Source organism: Bos javanicus, chromosome 26 (genome assembly GCF_032452875.1).
Source record: "Bos javanicus breed banteng chromosome 26, ARS-OSU_banteng_1.0, whole genome shotgun sequence".
NCBI lineage: Eukaryota > Metazoa > Chordata > Mammalia > Artiodactyla > Bovidae > Bos > Bos javanicus.
Window position 1 is genome coordinate 13,486,376 of NC_083893.1, and position 14,222 is coordinate 13,500,597.

The window sequence follows — 14,222 nt, forward strand, 5'->3', positions numbered from 1 at the left end:
CACTGGATAATAGTCTTCATAAGAGAATACTTGAGCATTTTTAAGTTAATAACAAGTGTTGAACCTGAACCCATAATTAGAGCATTTTAAATTTTATACCACTGGCTAATTTCCATTTTTTCTGATTGTTAAGGTTAATGCTCTGGATAATCTCGGTCAGACTTCTTTGCACAGAGCTGCACATTGTGGTCATCTGCAAACCTGCCGCTTACTCCTGAGCTATGGGTGTGATCCTAACATTATATCCCTTCAGGGCTTTACTGCCTTACAGATGGGAAATGAAAATGTGCAGCAACTTCTTCAAGGTATTGAATACTTCGATGAAATTCTTTTTTCAATTAACTTATAAATTTTTTCATATATCATGTAGGAGTTGGTAGTAAAAAGATAAATTTTCAAAATTGTTGGCTGTTACTTCTTCTTGATCAGCTCATTGTAGTCAATGCCCGCATGTTGTTAAGTCTTTAATGTTTTCCCAGTAGTGTTTGCTACTGATCTTTGCTGAGTAAATAGCTGGCTCTTAAGCTTTTATCTAGAAAGGTTTTAAGAGTGAGATGTAATAGTTGCCATTTCTTTTTAAAGAGAGGAAAACTGAAAAGGGTAGATATCTCCAGTAGAGCAACCAGAGCTATAAATAATGCTCTAGAGACCAGTCCTGCCTCTTCACTCTTTTCTAGATCCTTCATATAAGGCATATAGAATCTGTACAAGGTAACCAACTATTTGACTTATGTTTGAATACACTGATATTCATTGCATTTAAAAATCAAATCAATTTATATTCAATATCTACAGATTTGGCATAGGTTAAACATTTCAGCCTAGAAATCTGGTCCCTTCCAATTAAAGATAAATAAAAGAAACCTGATCCCATAATTTCAAAGTGTCTTTGCCTACATCTCTGTATTTTACTAGAAATTAATAGAACGTCTGACACCTCAAAGCTCAAATGAGAAGAAATGTAACAGACCAAGCGTTTTGTACCTTTAATAGACCCCTTGATGATCCTTAAGCCTGTGGTTTAGAAGCCACATTTTGAGAAAAACACTGCTTGAATAGACGAAGGCAGATTAATAAGATCTCCTGGGAACTTCTAAAATTCTGAACTACAAGACTGCTCTCAAAATTGCCTTTACTTTCCCATTTACCATGCATTTGTTTCAGTGTCAGAGTTGAGGGTAATAGCGTTAGTTCTGTTCAGTTACCTAGTGATGGACATTGACAGTCTTCCTAATTTTATGCTAATGCTATACATTACTTTTCCAATGAGTTTCTTTAAGTGGAATTTCCAAGTCAAGGTTAACATAATTGTTAAATCATCTCCTAGAAAGGCTGTTACGTACCATTTTACATTCCTATTAATAGTGTATGACAGGACCAGTTTTCCTTGTCAGCCCCAGATATTATGATTCTTTATAATTTCCTTGGGTGAGTGTGTGTGTGTATGTTTGTATTACAGAAATAATAGGTGCTTTTTAAAATGAAAATTATAGAAATATTGACAGTGTAACTCCTTCATTTGCTCTTTGTCCACTAATGGATGAAAGAAAAGCCCAGTATATCATTTTAATTTGCATTTCTAAGGTGTATGCTGCAGTATTTTTTCCAATTTTTTCTTTGCCTATAATTTTGTTAGTGCTATGTTGTTGTCTGACAGATATTTTTCCAAATCAGATATTTTTTTGGTTCTGCCTTTGATGTACTGCTTTAGGATGCTTTTCTATTTCAAAATAAATATTCACCTATTTTTTAAAATATTTTTAAGGTTTAACCCATCTGAAGTTTATTTGTTCTGAGATACAAGGTATATGTTTTCTTCCTTTCTTATGAGATTTAAAATGAGCTATAAAACATAGAGTTTCAGACCTGAAAATAACTTCACTTGTTTCTAATCCAACGTCTGTCTTTTTAGAACTGGAACAATCTGAGGCCCAGAAAGTTCAAGTGACTTGTTCCAATTCAGATAGCTAGTCAACCGCAGAACCATGGGTAGATGTCTAGCTGTTGCTCTCCTTATTTAATACTTTACCACCAGTCACTGACTTCATTATAGAGTAATCTTTTGTTATCTATTTTATATTCCGTTATATTGCTTAAATCTCATTTTATAGTTATTATTCATATCTATATACATTTCACATATGTGATGTTTCAAAAAAGTTTATACTGCTTTTCCCGTACTACTATGGAGATTTCCTACATAATTGCCATCAAACTGTAAAAGGAACTCTGAGATAAGATGCCTCCCTTAAAACTTGGTCGGTCCCATCTTCCAAATAGAAGTTAATCACTCTTTCATTCTCTCTCTTCCTTTTTTTTTTTTTTCTTTTTAGAGGGTATCCCATTAGGTAATTCAGAGGCAGACAGACAGTTGCTGGAAGCTGCAAAGGCTGGAGATGTAGAAACCGTAAAAGTAAGACATGATCTTATGGTTTTTTTAACATTGGGTTTTTATTTTGACAGTGTTTAATGAATCTGTACTGTTAAAAAAAATCTAGTTATTTATATGTGCATTGTCTTAAAAGGTAAATAATGCTAATTAGTTCTGCTCTGCAAATAAGGATCATTGAGTAATGAAAGAAACTAGTATCACACACATCTCGGTAAATATATCACAGTTATAAATTTAGATAATGACGTGTTTATGGGAATGCATTTTGTTTAAAGAACCTATTCATTTGTCCCTTTAAAAGAATGAACTATATGAATTATTGTCTCTTCTTGTTTACATATGATACATAAAACAGGAAGGGAAGAAAACTAAACAGTGTATCCCTCTGTCTGTATGTTTATTCTGATTTCTTTGCCTCCTCTACCTCTGTGAGGACCCAGTGTTTAAATATAGTAATAACACAGTGTCACCACTTTTCAGAGCCACTGTCTCCCAATAATCCTCAATTTATCTGGATTGAAATGTTTTTTTCTTTTTCAGAAGAGCCATCCTGAGCCCTTCTGTGGCCCATCTCCTATAATGTTCTTCCATAGAATAACCTTTCCTCAAATTTTGCTTTTACTGTAATACATACGTATTTATGTGATATATAATCATATGTAATGTCTTACTGCCTATACCAGATATTCCTGTTCCTACAGAAACTATATTAGTATATCCAGGTATATAATCCAGAAGATTGAAATTTTGAAAGAGCAAGACTGTTTTTCAAGTCAACTAATATAAATTAAAATTAACTCAGCATGTTTCATGATTAAATAATTCTTTAGTAAAACAATGTTAATTTCAATTTCCAAAGCTAGTAGGAGGGAAGAAGCCCTGTTGTGTCCTCCTCCCACAACAGACTTTCAAAAAAATGCTTGGTCCTATTTGAGGGAGCATTGATAGGTAATAAGTTTTATTAAAAGCTAAAATTACTGATTTGATTCATGGCAGAAGTCTCCATTTGAAGCAGTTTCACTGTATTTCTCTATGGTGTTCTTAATCCTGAACAGACCTACCCCACAAAGTAAATTTTAGATTTCTTGAGAATAAAACAATGTGAATGATGGTCTCATCAGAACTTGAGCTCTGAGGATATTTATTCACTGTGCTTTTAAATCAAGAGATTTCTGAAAGTTGATTTTTAAAAGTCCATGTGCTCTTTTCCTCCCGCTTTATCTGTGTAGATAGTACAGTCATCTCCAGGTAACTTCAGATTTCATTGTTTTGAAAGAAAAATGCTATTATGCAGTTTTATTATTTGACTTGTTTCTCTTACTGGCTAATGAATGACTTACAGAAAAACAAAACACTCAAGGGTAGTGAGCTGTTTGTTCTTGGAGGAAATGATAAGTTGTGTTAGATGGGCAGGTGGAGTTAAAGTCAGGTAGCTGATTTTTATGTGTGTTGGGTGGAGGTGGTGATAAAAAATTGTAATGCTCATCCATTTACATATATTAAAGAGCATAAAACTATGTTCAGTACACCTACTATTAAAAACCAGACTTTGTTTTCATAAAGATAAAAGAAAACTATAGGAAGAAACAGATGAAGTGAGGATAAGACTGGGTGCAGGAATTGCACTTAGAGAATGAAATAATGCCATTTAATTGAGGAGGACCTTCTTCTCTCCCTGTGATAGGCATTAGGCTGTCTTCCCTTACCTCTACTTTTAAAGTCACTCACTGGAAATTTATCTCCGTCAGCCTTTCTGTCCCTGCAATACCACCTGCATGTTTCCCAGTGAACACTTGATTATGTGCTTGCTTGTGTTTGTTTACTGGTGAGCTGTCAGGCTAGATACTTAGACACCTACTATTAGAAAACTTCTCTGAATGGACAAAATTAAACTTGAGAGCTAGGGAGTTAGAGTGGCCAGTGATAACTACTGAATCTAGCAGCAGCACTTTATACGTGTTGAAAATACTTACTCCCTAGAGCCGACTTCAGACCCACAAAACACCCTTTATCAGTGGTAGAACGCTGAATGTGTGTATCTAACAGGCTCTCATGTGGAAAGCCACTGAATAGCATTATCAGACCTGCTATTAAACCCGTTGAGGTAAATCCACTGATCCCTGGCTCCTTTGGTTTATTAGGCTTAGCTTATCTCTGCTTTTAGGATAGGCTAGTAAAAAAGAGAAAGGATTTTTACTAATATTCTTTTATTCTAAAATATTCTTTTGACTTTTTTTTAAACACCATGATTTATTATCTGTGCTGCTTTCTTTCCTCAAATATTCATACTTTTCATGCAAAATACCCTTGAGTATTTTGAGTGTTACAGCCTGTCTCAGTCAAGCTTCCTCATCTAAACAACAACAACCAAAAAAACGTAAGAACTTGAGAGTGACTTCTTAATTCTCCCAAGGATGGTGCATAACCAATAGCATTCTGTCCATTCATTCATTCCGTATAGTACAGTATAATTCTCTAGGTGTCATTCCTTGACAGTCAGCATCAGCATCATATGGAGCTTGTTAGAAATGCAACTTCTCAGGCCCAGTCCCAGACATCTGGAGACTGGACCCAATGCACATGAAAACTTGAGAACCACTGTTCTAGAACAGTACTCCTCAGACTTTTAATGTGTTTACAGATCACCTGGAGATCATGTCAGAATACAGATTCTGATTCAGTAGGTTGGAGCGTCTGAGAATCTGAGTTTTTAACAAGTTCCCAGGTGATGCCAGTGCTTCTGTGATCCCGTGTATCTGTATATATATTTGCCACCAAATGGAAATTACTGTTGCTAACTGGTACTTACATTACCTTTATGTAAATAGTAGTAATCGTAATAATAAAATTTACCCACTAGCTTTCACAAAAGAAGATGATTACAGATAAGAGGACCAGAGGGATTGCCAATAAAGGACAAAATGAAATAAGAATAAATAGAGAGTGTCTGAGAAATTTGATGAGACAAAATAAATCAGGCATTTGAAATTTCTACTAGATGAATGAAAACAAGAAGTCAGAATATACAGCATCATGTGTCTTGCATCCTACAGAAATTGTGTACTGTTCAGAGTGTCAACTGCAGAGACATTGAAGGACGTCAGTCTACACCGCTCCATTTTGCAGCTGGCTATAATCGGGTGTCTGTGGTGGAATATCTGCTGCAACACGGAGCTGACGTGCATGCGAAAGACAAAGGGCAAGTACCAGTGCCTTTATCTGACCTTCTTAGGAAAATCTGAAAACATTTTTATGAGACAGTGGTTCTTTTATTTTCAGAGAAGTCTGTTCTCCAACATTGGCTTAAATATACTTCTTAATTTCAGTTAAGATTTTATGATTTTTACCAAGTATTTTTATGAAGACTTAGTTGCTTAATGCCTTGTTATTTTATAATAGCCAAAGAGATTGCAACAGTAGTGTGATACTGATTTTTAATGTAGTAAATAGTTTGCATTGAGGATACTTGATTTCTTCCAGTTTATATTAATTAAAAAAAAAAAAAAAACTTCTTGGGAATCCCCTGTTGGTTCAGTGGTTCTCACTGCCATGGCCCCAGGTTCAACTCAGTCCCTGGTCAGGGACCTAAAATCCCATAAACTGATATGTGGCCAAAAGAGAAAAAAAAATTAAAATAAATAAAAATATATAATTCTTAACCCTAGATATTGCAAAATAGATGCTTGTTATGGTCTCTGCAATTTTAAATATTTTAAAAATTTCCTCTCTGCCCCTGTCAAAGTAATTCCATTTCTGCTTACAATAAATTTATGTTCTATAAATTAAAATCAGTAGAATTTCTTGTATAAGTCAATAACTTTATCATCTCTGTGTAGTTATTTAAATTAAAATATATCTTTGTGTTGTGTTTTTTATTTAACTTTTCATTTCAGAGGCCTTGTACCTTTGCACAATGCATGTTCTTATGGACATTATGAAGTTGCAGAGCTTCTTGTTAAGCATGGAGCAGTAGTTAATGTAGCTGACTTATGGAAATTTACACCTTTACATGAAGCTGCAGCCAAAGGAAAATATGAAATTTGCAAACTTCTGCTTCAGGTATATTGAAGTATTTATGAACAGGGTATATAATGTAGAATATGTTTATTATATTACTTGTAGCTCCAAACTTTAATAGTAAAGGGATAGGAAGCAAAACTCTAATTGTGTACCTAGACTTCAGAATAAATGTCATGAACACTATAAGCCAGGTTTATTTAGCACTAATGAAATTGATAGTACGTTGGTATCTGTAGGTATTTTACAGTAAAAACAAGACTGCAGTTAAATTTATACCTTATACAAACGTTGAAATGTTTGTGAAAACAAAATAGCATATGTGAAAGGTAATTTTTAATGAAATACTACTCTGTTTTGAATGTAGTTTAAAATTTTCGTTATATTCTTGCATTATTAAAGCTCAGTAATATTTAAGTGTCTTTTTTATTGTAATTTTTTGTGTATTAACATTGTTCATAGTCACGTTAACCTTTAAGTGTCTGTATAAAATAGATTGACTATTTTTTTGTTATCCAAAGGCAAACTTAAGCTAAATCTTCCCTTTCTGTTTTTCACATGCCCAGCATGGTGCAGACCCCACAAAGAAAAACAGAGATGGAAACACCCCTTTGGATCTGGTGAAAGAAGGAGATACAGATATTCAGGATCTGCTTCGGGGAGATGCAGCTTTATTGGATGCTGCCAAGAAGGGCTGTTTGGCCAGAGTAAAGAAGCTGTCTTCACCAGATAATGTAAACTGCCGTGATACCCAAGGCCGGCATTCAACACCCTTACATTTAGCAGGTAGGTGAACGAAGTGTCACAGATTTAGGCTGGCACATCTAAGATTCATTTTACCTGAGTAAAATATTTCCTGTAAGTAAATTTGAAAGATTCGAATCAGGTGTCTTCTAATACCGTATACACTAGAGTGTTTGTACAGGGCCATGCTCTCTTTAGTATAGCAATTTACATTCAGTAAGAATAATTGGAAGCGGCTTTGCCAGTCTCCATGTGCCTTAGAACCTTTATTCCAGGTTATCATGTTGTTTGAATCATCTTTGGTGAATGTGTTTTCGCTATAGAAGCTTTAAAAATATGCCTGAGTCAGCCTTCCTGATGGAAAGTTAAAATTTTCAATTCTTCTAATGATAGTTGTTAAACAGAAGCAGAAAAAAGTCTTTACACTTCCAAAAGTGACATAAAATTCTTGTTATTTTTTGTATTAGTTTGTAAGGCCTGCCTTAACAAATTACCACAGACTAGGTGGCTTAAACAACAGACATGTATTTTCTCAGCTTTGGAAATGTTGGCAGGATTGGTTTTTACTGAGGCCCCAGTCCTTGGCTTGCAGATGGCCACCTTCTCTTTGAGTCCTCACGTGGCCTTTTCTGTGTATATGTGCATCCCTGGTGTCTCTGTGTCCTAACTTCTGCTCTTATAAGGACAGCAGTCACGTTGAATTAGGGCTGACCCGCACGGCCTTGTTTTAACTGAATTACCTCTTAAAAGGCCTTATCTTCAAGTACAGTCACATTCTAAGGTACTAATGATTAGGGCTTCACCATATGAAATTTGGGGGCTATAGTTGAGTATCTAACTTTTGTTCTGAGTTTTCACTCATGAAACCGGCACGGTCTGTCTTTGTCTTCACTGCATGAAGTGCAGCACTGTGATTTCAGTACAGCTTTCTGAGCTGCATTGAAGGTGCTAGCAGGACTTCCCTGGCAGTCTAGAGGTTAAGACTCTGTGCTTCCACTGCAGGGGCATGGGTTCCGTCCCGGATCAGAGAACTAAGATCCCAACAAGCCTCGTGGCCAAAAAATAATAACAATTTTTAAATAAAAATTCATATACCTTTAAAAAAAGAAGAAAAAGTTGCTAGGGAATGGGTCATTAAAATTACTGAGCTACTAGTCTTTTAGTGAAGTTGCATCATAGGCATGTTTGACCCATACAGATTAATATAAATATACATGGTTTAAAAAGAGAAAAAAGGAATGCAGGTGTTTCTGCCACTTTGTGTAGTGTGGGAAGTGCTCTTCTCTCAGTTCCTTTCAGTCTCACATTGTGAGCAACTATGTTCCTAGGGAGTTTCTGTTTATTTTTTGGCCATGCCTGGTGTGGCATGCAGGATCTTAGTTTCCCAACCAGGTATCAAACCCAGGCCCCCTGCAATGGAAGCACAGAGTCCCAGCCATTTCCACCAGCTAAGTCCCATAAGAGATCATTTTAGTGTTTGTGGTTTAGACCTTTAAATTATGACCCCGTGTGAGTTGGGACCCCACAGGCCAAGGGAAAGAATTACTCCATCTCTGTGTCTTTTAGAGCATTTTGGAAGTGATAAACCACAAATGCTAACAAAGTGAGGTGAGACTTTTCTTCCTCTGGCAATCAGGAGTTAGTAGTCTATGTAAGACAAAATGTGGCCTGATCTCAGATTGGGATTGTGCTGTGCATAATTATTTACATTAGGCTTTGAATGGTAGCTTATCTAGAACACTATTACTTTGTAAGTCTGTGTTATCTTTGTAAGTGGCAAATACGTTGTACACACAGAACGTTTCTCACTTATGTAGTATTATGCTTTGAGACATGGAAGGACTTTTGGATTTGGTGTATTTAGCTTACGGTAGTTTTGTTTTTCTTGATCTTACTGAAATTTTTTTTTTTTTTTTTGCTTTCGATGTCTCAGCAAAAGGCTGAAAACTGCAGTAAAAGTGAATGAATTATATATTTTGAACTATTTTAAAGTTTCAAGTGACAGCTGATTTTATGTTGGCAAAGTTAAATTCCAGATTTGCTTTCAAACTATGATTATGTGTCAGATACAGTATATCAATACATCTTTTTTTTTTTTTTTTTTTTTACCAAGAACACATACTAAGATAGCTGTCGGTTCCCAAGATGACAGCTGGGGGATTATAGTACATTTATAAAATACTCAGTTTTACTACTTCATGGCTTTAGCAGCAGTAGATTCTGCTGCCCATAGAGATGTGTACACTTACATTCTCTCTGACAAAAAGCATGTCTTTGTGATATTCTGAGGAAATGGGACCCTGAGACCCACTGATATGTTGTCTTCTGTTCTGCCAGCCACTTCTGTTCCTAACTTTGCTTTTGTATGATTGGATGCCTTTTGCTTGCAGCCTTGAGACCATTTACCTGAGTTCAGGAAGTTGTATATACAGTAACCATGAAGGCAGGGACTTTGGTAAGAAGGTTTTAAAAGGAGCTATTTAAGTAAATCAGCCAGTATAACTTTAGAATCTCAAAAAGAAATGAATTTCATCACTGAGAATTTCCAACTTGAGGCCAGTGGGCAATTTTTTTCATAAGCTAAATCTTTAGTAGATTCCATTGTAGAATTTCAGATTTTAAAATAAAATCCTATCTTTTCGAAATATATATATATATATGTAGCTATTTTTATATTAACAAGTAAAAGTAATTTTACTTCTTTCCTGAATTAGCTGGTTATAATAATTTAGAAGTTGCGGAGTATCTCCTACAGCATGGAGCTGATGTGAATGCTCAGGACAAAGGAGGACTTATCCCTTTACACAATGCAGCATCTTACGGCGTAAGTTCTTTCATGTTAGCTTTTAAAATGCCGGCAGTTTTCTCAGTGAAAATCAGTGTTACAATGCAAAGGAAATTTAGTTTGACTTTCTCATTTTACAGAGAAGTAAATATGAGCGCTAAAGAGTAAATAACCTCTTAAGTTTCCATTCTCAGGCTGTTGTAGCTTGCAGGGAGCTTGCTGTCTGACATGGACGTTTTGTCTTCCGTTATTTTACCTTCCTCAGCACACATCTCTTATTTTCAGTGAGATGTTAGTGATTTTGTTTATTTGTTGGTACCCAGAAAATCCACTGGGGTCATACAAATCTGTTGAGATCAGATGCATTGTTTCTGACTTATATTTAATAGCCTTGAATATTAATCATCAGTATTGAACATCTTCAGTTGATTAATTAAGGAAGGCTGCAGGTTTATAAATTGATGTTTAGCAGTTATAATACCTAAATGAGATATTGTTAAAGTTCCATTAGTTTAGTTTCTTTCTGTGTAGTATTATCTATTTTCTGGATATTTTCTCAAGTTATATAAATGTCTGCTACTGTAATTTCTAATCAGTAGCCCATAAATTTTGATGGAGAAAAAACACAGTTTTTCATTTCTAGAGTATAGCTAGTGTCTTTTTAAGAACTACAATATAATAAAGTAATAATTCAGACTATAACAGGTTTATTTTCTTCTACAGCATGTAGATGTAGCAGCTTTGCTAATAAAATATAATGCGTGTGTCAATGCTACGGACAAATGGGCTTTCACACCTTTGCACGAGGCAGCCCAGAAGGGACGAACACAGCTTTGTGCATTATTATTGGCCCATGGAGCTGATCCAACTCTTAAAAATCAGGAAGGACAAACACCTTTAGATTTAGTTTCAGTAAGTGATGGGATTTTTGAAAAATCTCAGTGCTTTCCTGACGTTCTGAAAATTCCCTTGGCGTATATATATATAAAATGTTTTCTTGGTGAATGTGGCAAAATCTGGCGTTTAGCTTGGTTTAAATTTTGGATCTCTTTGGTATTAAAATATAATAAGTAAATAGTAGAATTATCAGTTTTTGTAAGCTGAGTACTTTTAGAAATGGGAAAAAGAAGTATAAGGTATACTGCTTACAGTAGTTGGGAAACAAGCAGGCAGGGCACTTCATGAACAGCGTTCAAGGGGCACAAGATAGTATGGGCCTGGGGGTCTTTATGAACCACCCAGCCGGGAGCGTTGCCTCCAGCATGCAGCTGCAGAGCCTGGTTTATAGACATTTTCTTCCCTCCAAACACTGTCTCATCTCAAAGGTTTTATTGCATGCCCCGCCAAAACCGTTCATGAAACAAGTTTGTTCCTCCAGTTTTCTGTGGGAAGTCCTTTTTCCGTTTCCTCTCCTGAGAAAATTCCTACATGTGTCTCCACTGTGGCCTCCAGCCTCTGCTGCGGCCACTGTGACTCAGGCGCCTCTCTTGCCTCTGCCCCTGAGGACGCTGACCCAGAGCAGTAGAGGGAAAGGGAGAGGAAATTCTTCTTGAGATGGAGAAGGAGAGTCTGTCTTGCAGATTGCTTTCTACCGAGAGATTCCATGGTTGCAAGTTACATTGAGAAACTGAAATTTAGTTCAGCTGGTTGGATAGAATTTTCTAAGCAGGCTGACAGCTCAACTGTATTTGCAAGATTATTTCTTAAGGGAAATGTCCTTCCAGTTCCAAGCTAACTTAGAAGTGAACTTTTTTTAATTCAGTCCACCCATGTGTTAGTCCACTAGATATAATTAAGTGACATTGAAACAGGGTGCCCTAGAGAACATGCTTGGGCATTAGAGTCAAACAGACCTGCCTTAGAATTTTAGCTCTACCACTTAACAGTTGTATGGTTTTGCAGGTTGCTTAACCTCAAAGCCTCAGTTACCTAATCTGTAAATGGAGGTAAAATGTATTTGGTTAATGTGAGAATTAAATGAGGGGATATACTTCATGCTCTCAGGTACATAAGAGGCATCCAATAAATTGTGCTATTATTATTTTTAAATGTTACATACCAACTATGAGTGTCATGGGAGTCCTCAGATTCAGGGAAAGAAGATGAGGATTGAAAAGGCAGTATAAATGACAAGCCATGAAAATAAGTCCTGATTACTTCTTGCTGAATGTTAATTACTTGGTGTCTTAATTGAGCATTGTAAAAAAATAGTTGTTGTTTAATTGCTAAGTCATGTCTGACTCTTTTGGGACCCTATGGCCTATAGCCCACCAGGCTCCTCTGTCTATGGGATTTCCCAAGCAAGAATACTAGAGTGGGTTCCATTTCCCCCAACCCAGGGATTGAACCCACGTCTCCTGCTTGCCAGGCGGATTCTTTACCACTGAGCCACCGAAAGAATAGTATTTGTTACTAATCAAATTAATATACCAGTAAATTTGGGGATTTTTTTCCATTCTGGCATATTTGATTAAAATTATATCCCTACCCTTCCAAATGTTCGATTTTGAGAAACAAATATGTTGCTGAAATTTTCCCCAAAAAATCAACCATCATTCTGTTTGCTAAAGTTCCACATAGATCGAATTACTTCAGAATGCCTTTAAAAGTTTTCAGATCTTACTTTTTAAAGTTTATATTTCTAAAATTAATTTCAGTACTTTTCAATCATGATGTCTTAGGATTTTTTTTTCTTGCTTTGCCACATCTTAAACTTCTATTTTGTATGCCTCAGAGTATATGTTCTATATTCTGTTTTACATTTAATAACAGTTTAGCTGAATATCACTTATTTGCTTCACTTTTTAAAATAATCATCTTTATATAAGCAATTCTAGTGCGAATCTGCTAGGGCTTTGTCTCTTTTTTTAATGCATTCTGTTGGGTATAGTAGAGTTTTACACCTGCTTACTGCGGATTTCATCTCCATCTGACATCTACTCCAGGCAGATGATGTCAGTGCCCTCCTGACAGCAGCCATGCCCCCTTCAGCTCTGCCTTCGTGTTATAAACCGCAAGTGCTCAATGGCATGAGAAGCCCAGCAGCCACCGCAGATGCTCTGTCTTCAGGTCCATCCAGCCCATCAAGCCTTTCTGCAGCCAGCAGTCTCGACAATTTGTCTGGCAGTTTTTCTGAGCTATCTTCAGTAGTCAGTTCAAGTGGAACAGAGGGTGCTTCCAGTTTGGAGAAAAAGGAAGGTGAGATATCAGCCAATATCAGTCAAAATAACTGATATTGGATTGCTGAAAAGTCATTTTTAATATTATTGAATTCTAATGAAACTTTCTCCCTCTACGTTCAGACTTGATGAGGTTCTAATGTTAACCTACTCTTTAGATGTAAACAACCTTTTTGAAAGCTATAGAAATCCTTTTGGTTGAGTACTATGCCTTTATTTATCTCTTCCAGCGTATTATAATTTTGAGTTGTTTTTCTTTTTTTAAAGGAAAGGAATTCTGTGGTAGTCCAGTGATTAGGACTTGACAGTTTCACTGCCATGGGCCTTGTTTCAGTCCCTAATTGGGTAACTAAGATCCCACTAGCCACATGGTGCTGCCAAAAAAGAAAATAAAAAGACACATATACCTACAGTCTCTTTACCCTAAGATAGGGAAACTTTCATTTTTACATTCAGGTATAATTGACATATAATATTATATTAGTTTAAGCTGTATGAAAACTTATTTTAAAGATACAATTAAAAATAAATTTTTAAAAAAGAAAAGATTTCTTTGTAACATGTGAGTGCCTCCTTGGTTAGCCCTTTCTTTTAATGATGAAATTTTATACCTTTTTTCACTTTTTTTTTTTGGTATGGCAGCACGTATATGGGCTCTTAGTTCCCTGACTAGGGATTGAACCTGTGGCCCCTGCATTGGGACTGCAGAGTCTTAACCACTGGACCGCCATGGAAGTCCTCTTTGTAATTTTGATGTTAAGTTTAATATTATATTGTGATGGCTGTTACATTTTGTTTCATCTTTATATTCTTTGTACATGTAATATCACAAAACTTTGCCGTTGTAATGTTGATATACATTATTCCGATGTGAAATTCTGTGTTGTTTTTTTTATTTTCCAGTTCCAGGAATAGATTTTAGCATAACTCAATTTGTAAGAAATCTTGGGCTTGAACACCTAATGGATATATTTGAGCGAGAACAGGTAAGTACATGAGTTGTTTCAGTTGGTTTGTTGTTTTGGGGAACCTCAAGGGAAAAATAGAAACTTTTGAAATGCCCTGAACCATTCAACATATTGAGGACTGAAAAGGATGTGTGTTT

At 35.9% G+C, this 14,222-nt stretch overlaps 1 protein-coding gene across 2 annotated transcripts in view; it reads left to right on the forward strand.

Annotated features, from left to right (window-relative positions):
• TNKS2 (tankyrase 2) overlaps positions 1–14,222 on the forward strand; it is a 65,325-nt gene that overhangs the window by 32,909 nt on the left and 18,194 nt on the right. The window contains exons 12-20 of one of the 2 annotated variants that reach the window (XM_061402790.1): positions 134–305; positions 2,334–2,413; positions 5,446–5,591; positions 6,286–6,451; positions 6,976–7,195; positions 9,868–9,977; positions 10,662–10,850; positions 12,884–13,136; positions 14,021–14,103. In XM_061402790.1, the coding sequence (XP_061258774.1) occupies positions 134–305; positions 2,334–2,413; positions 5,446–5,591; positions 6,286–6,451; positions 6,976–7,195; positions 9,868–9,977; positions 10,662–10,850; positions 12,884–13,136; positions 14,021–14,103 (1,419 nt within the window). The remainder of the gene's footprint in view (positions 1–133; positions 306–2,333; positions 2,414–5,445; positions 5,592–6,285; positions 6,452–6,975; positions 7,196–9,867; positions 9,978–10,661; positions 10,851–12,883; positions 13,137–14,020; positions 14,104–14,222) is intronic. The other variant, XM_061402791.1, reaches the window with a different exon arrangement.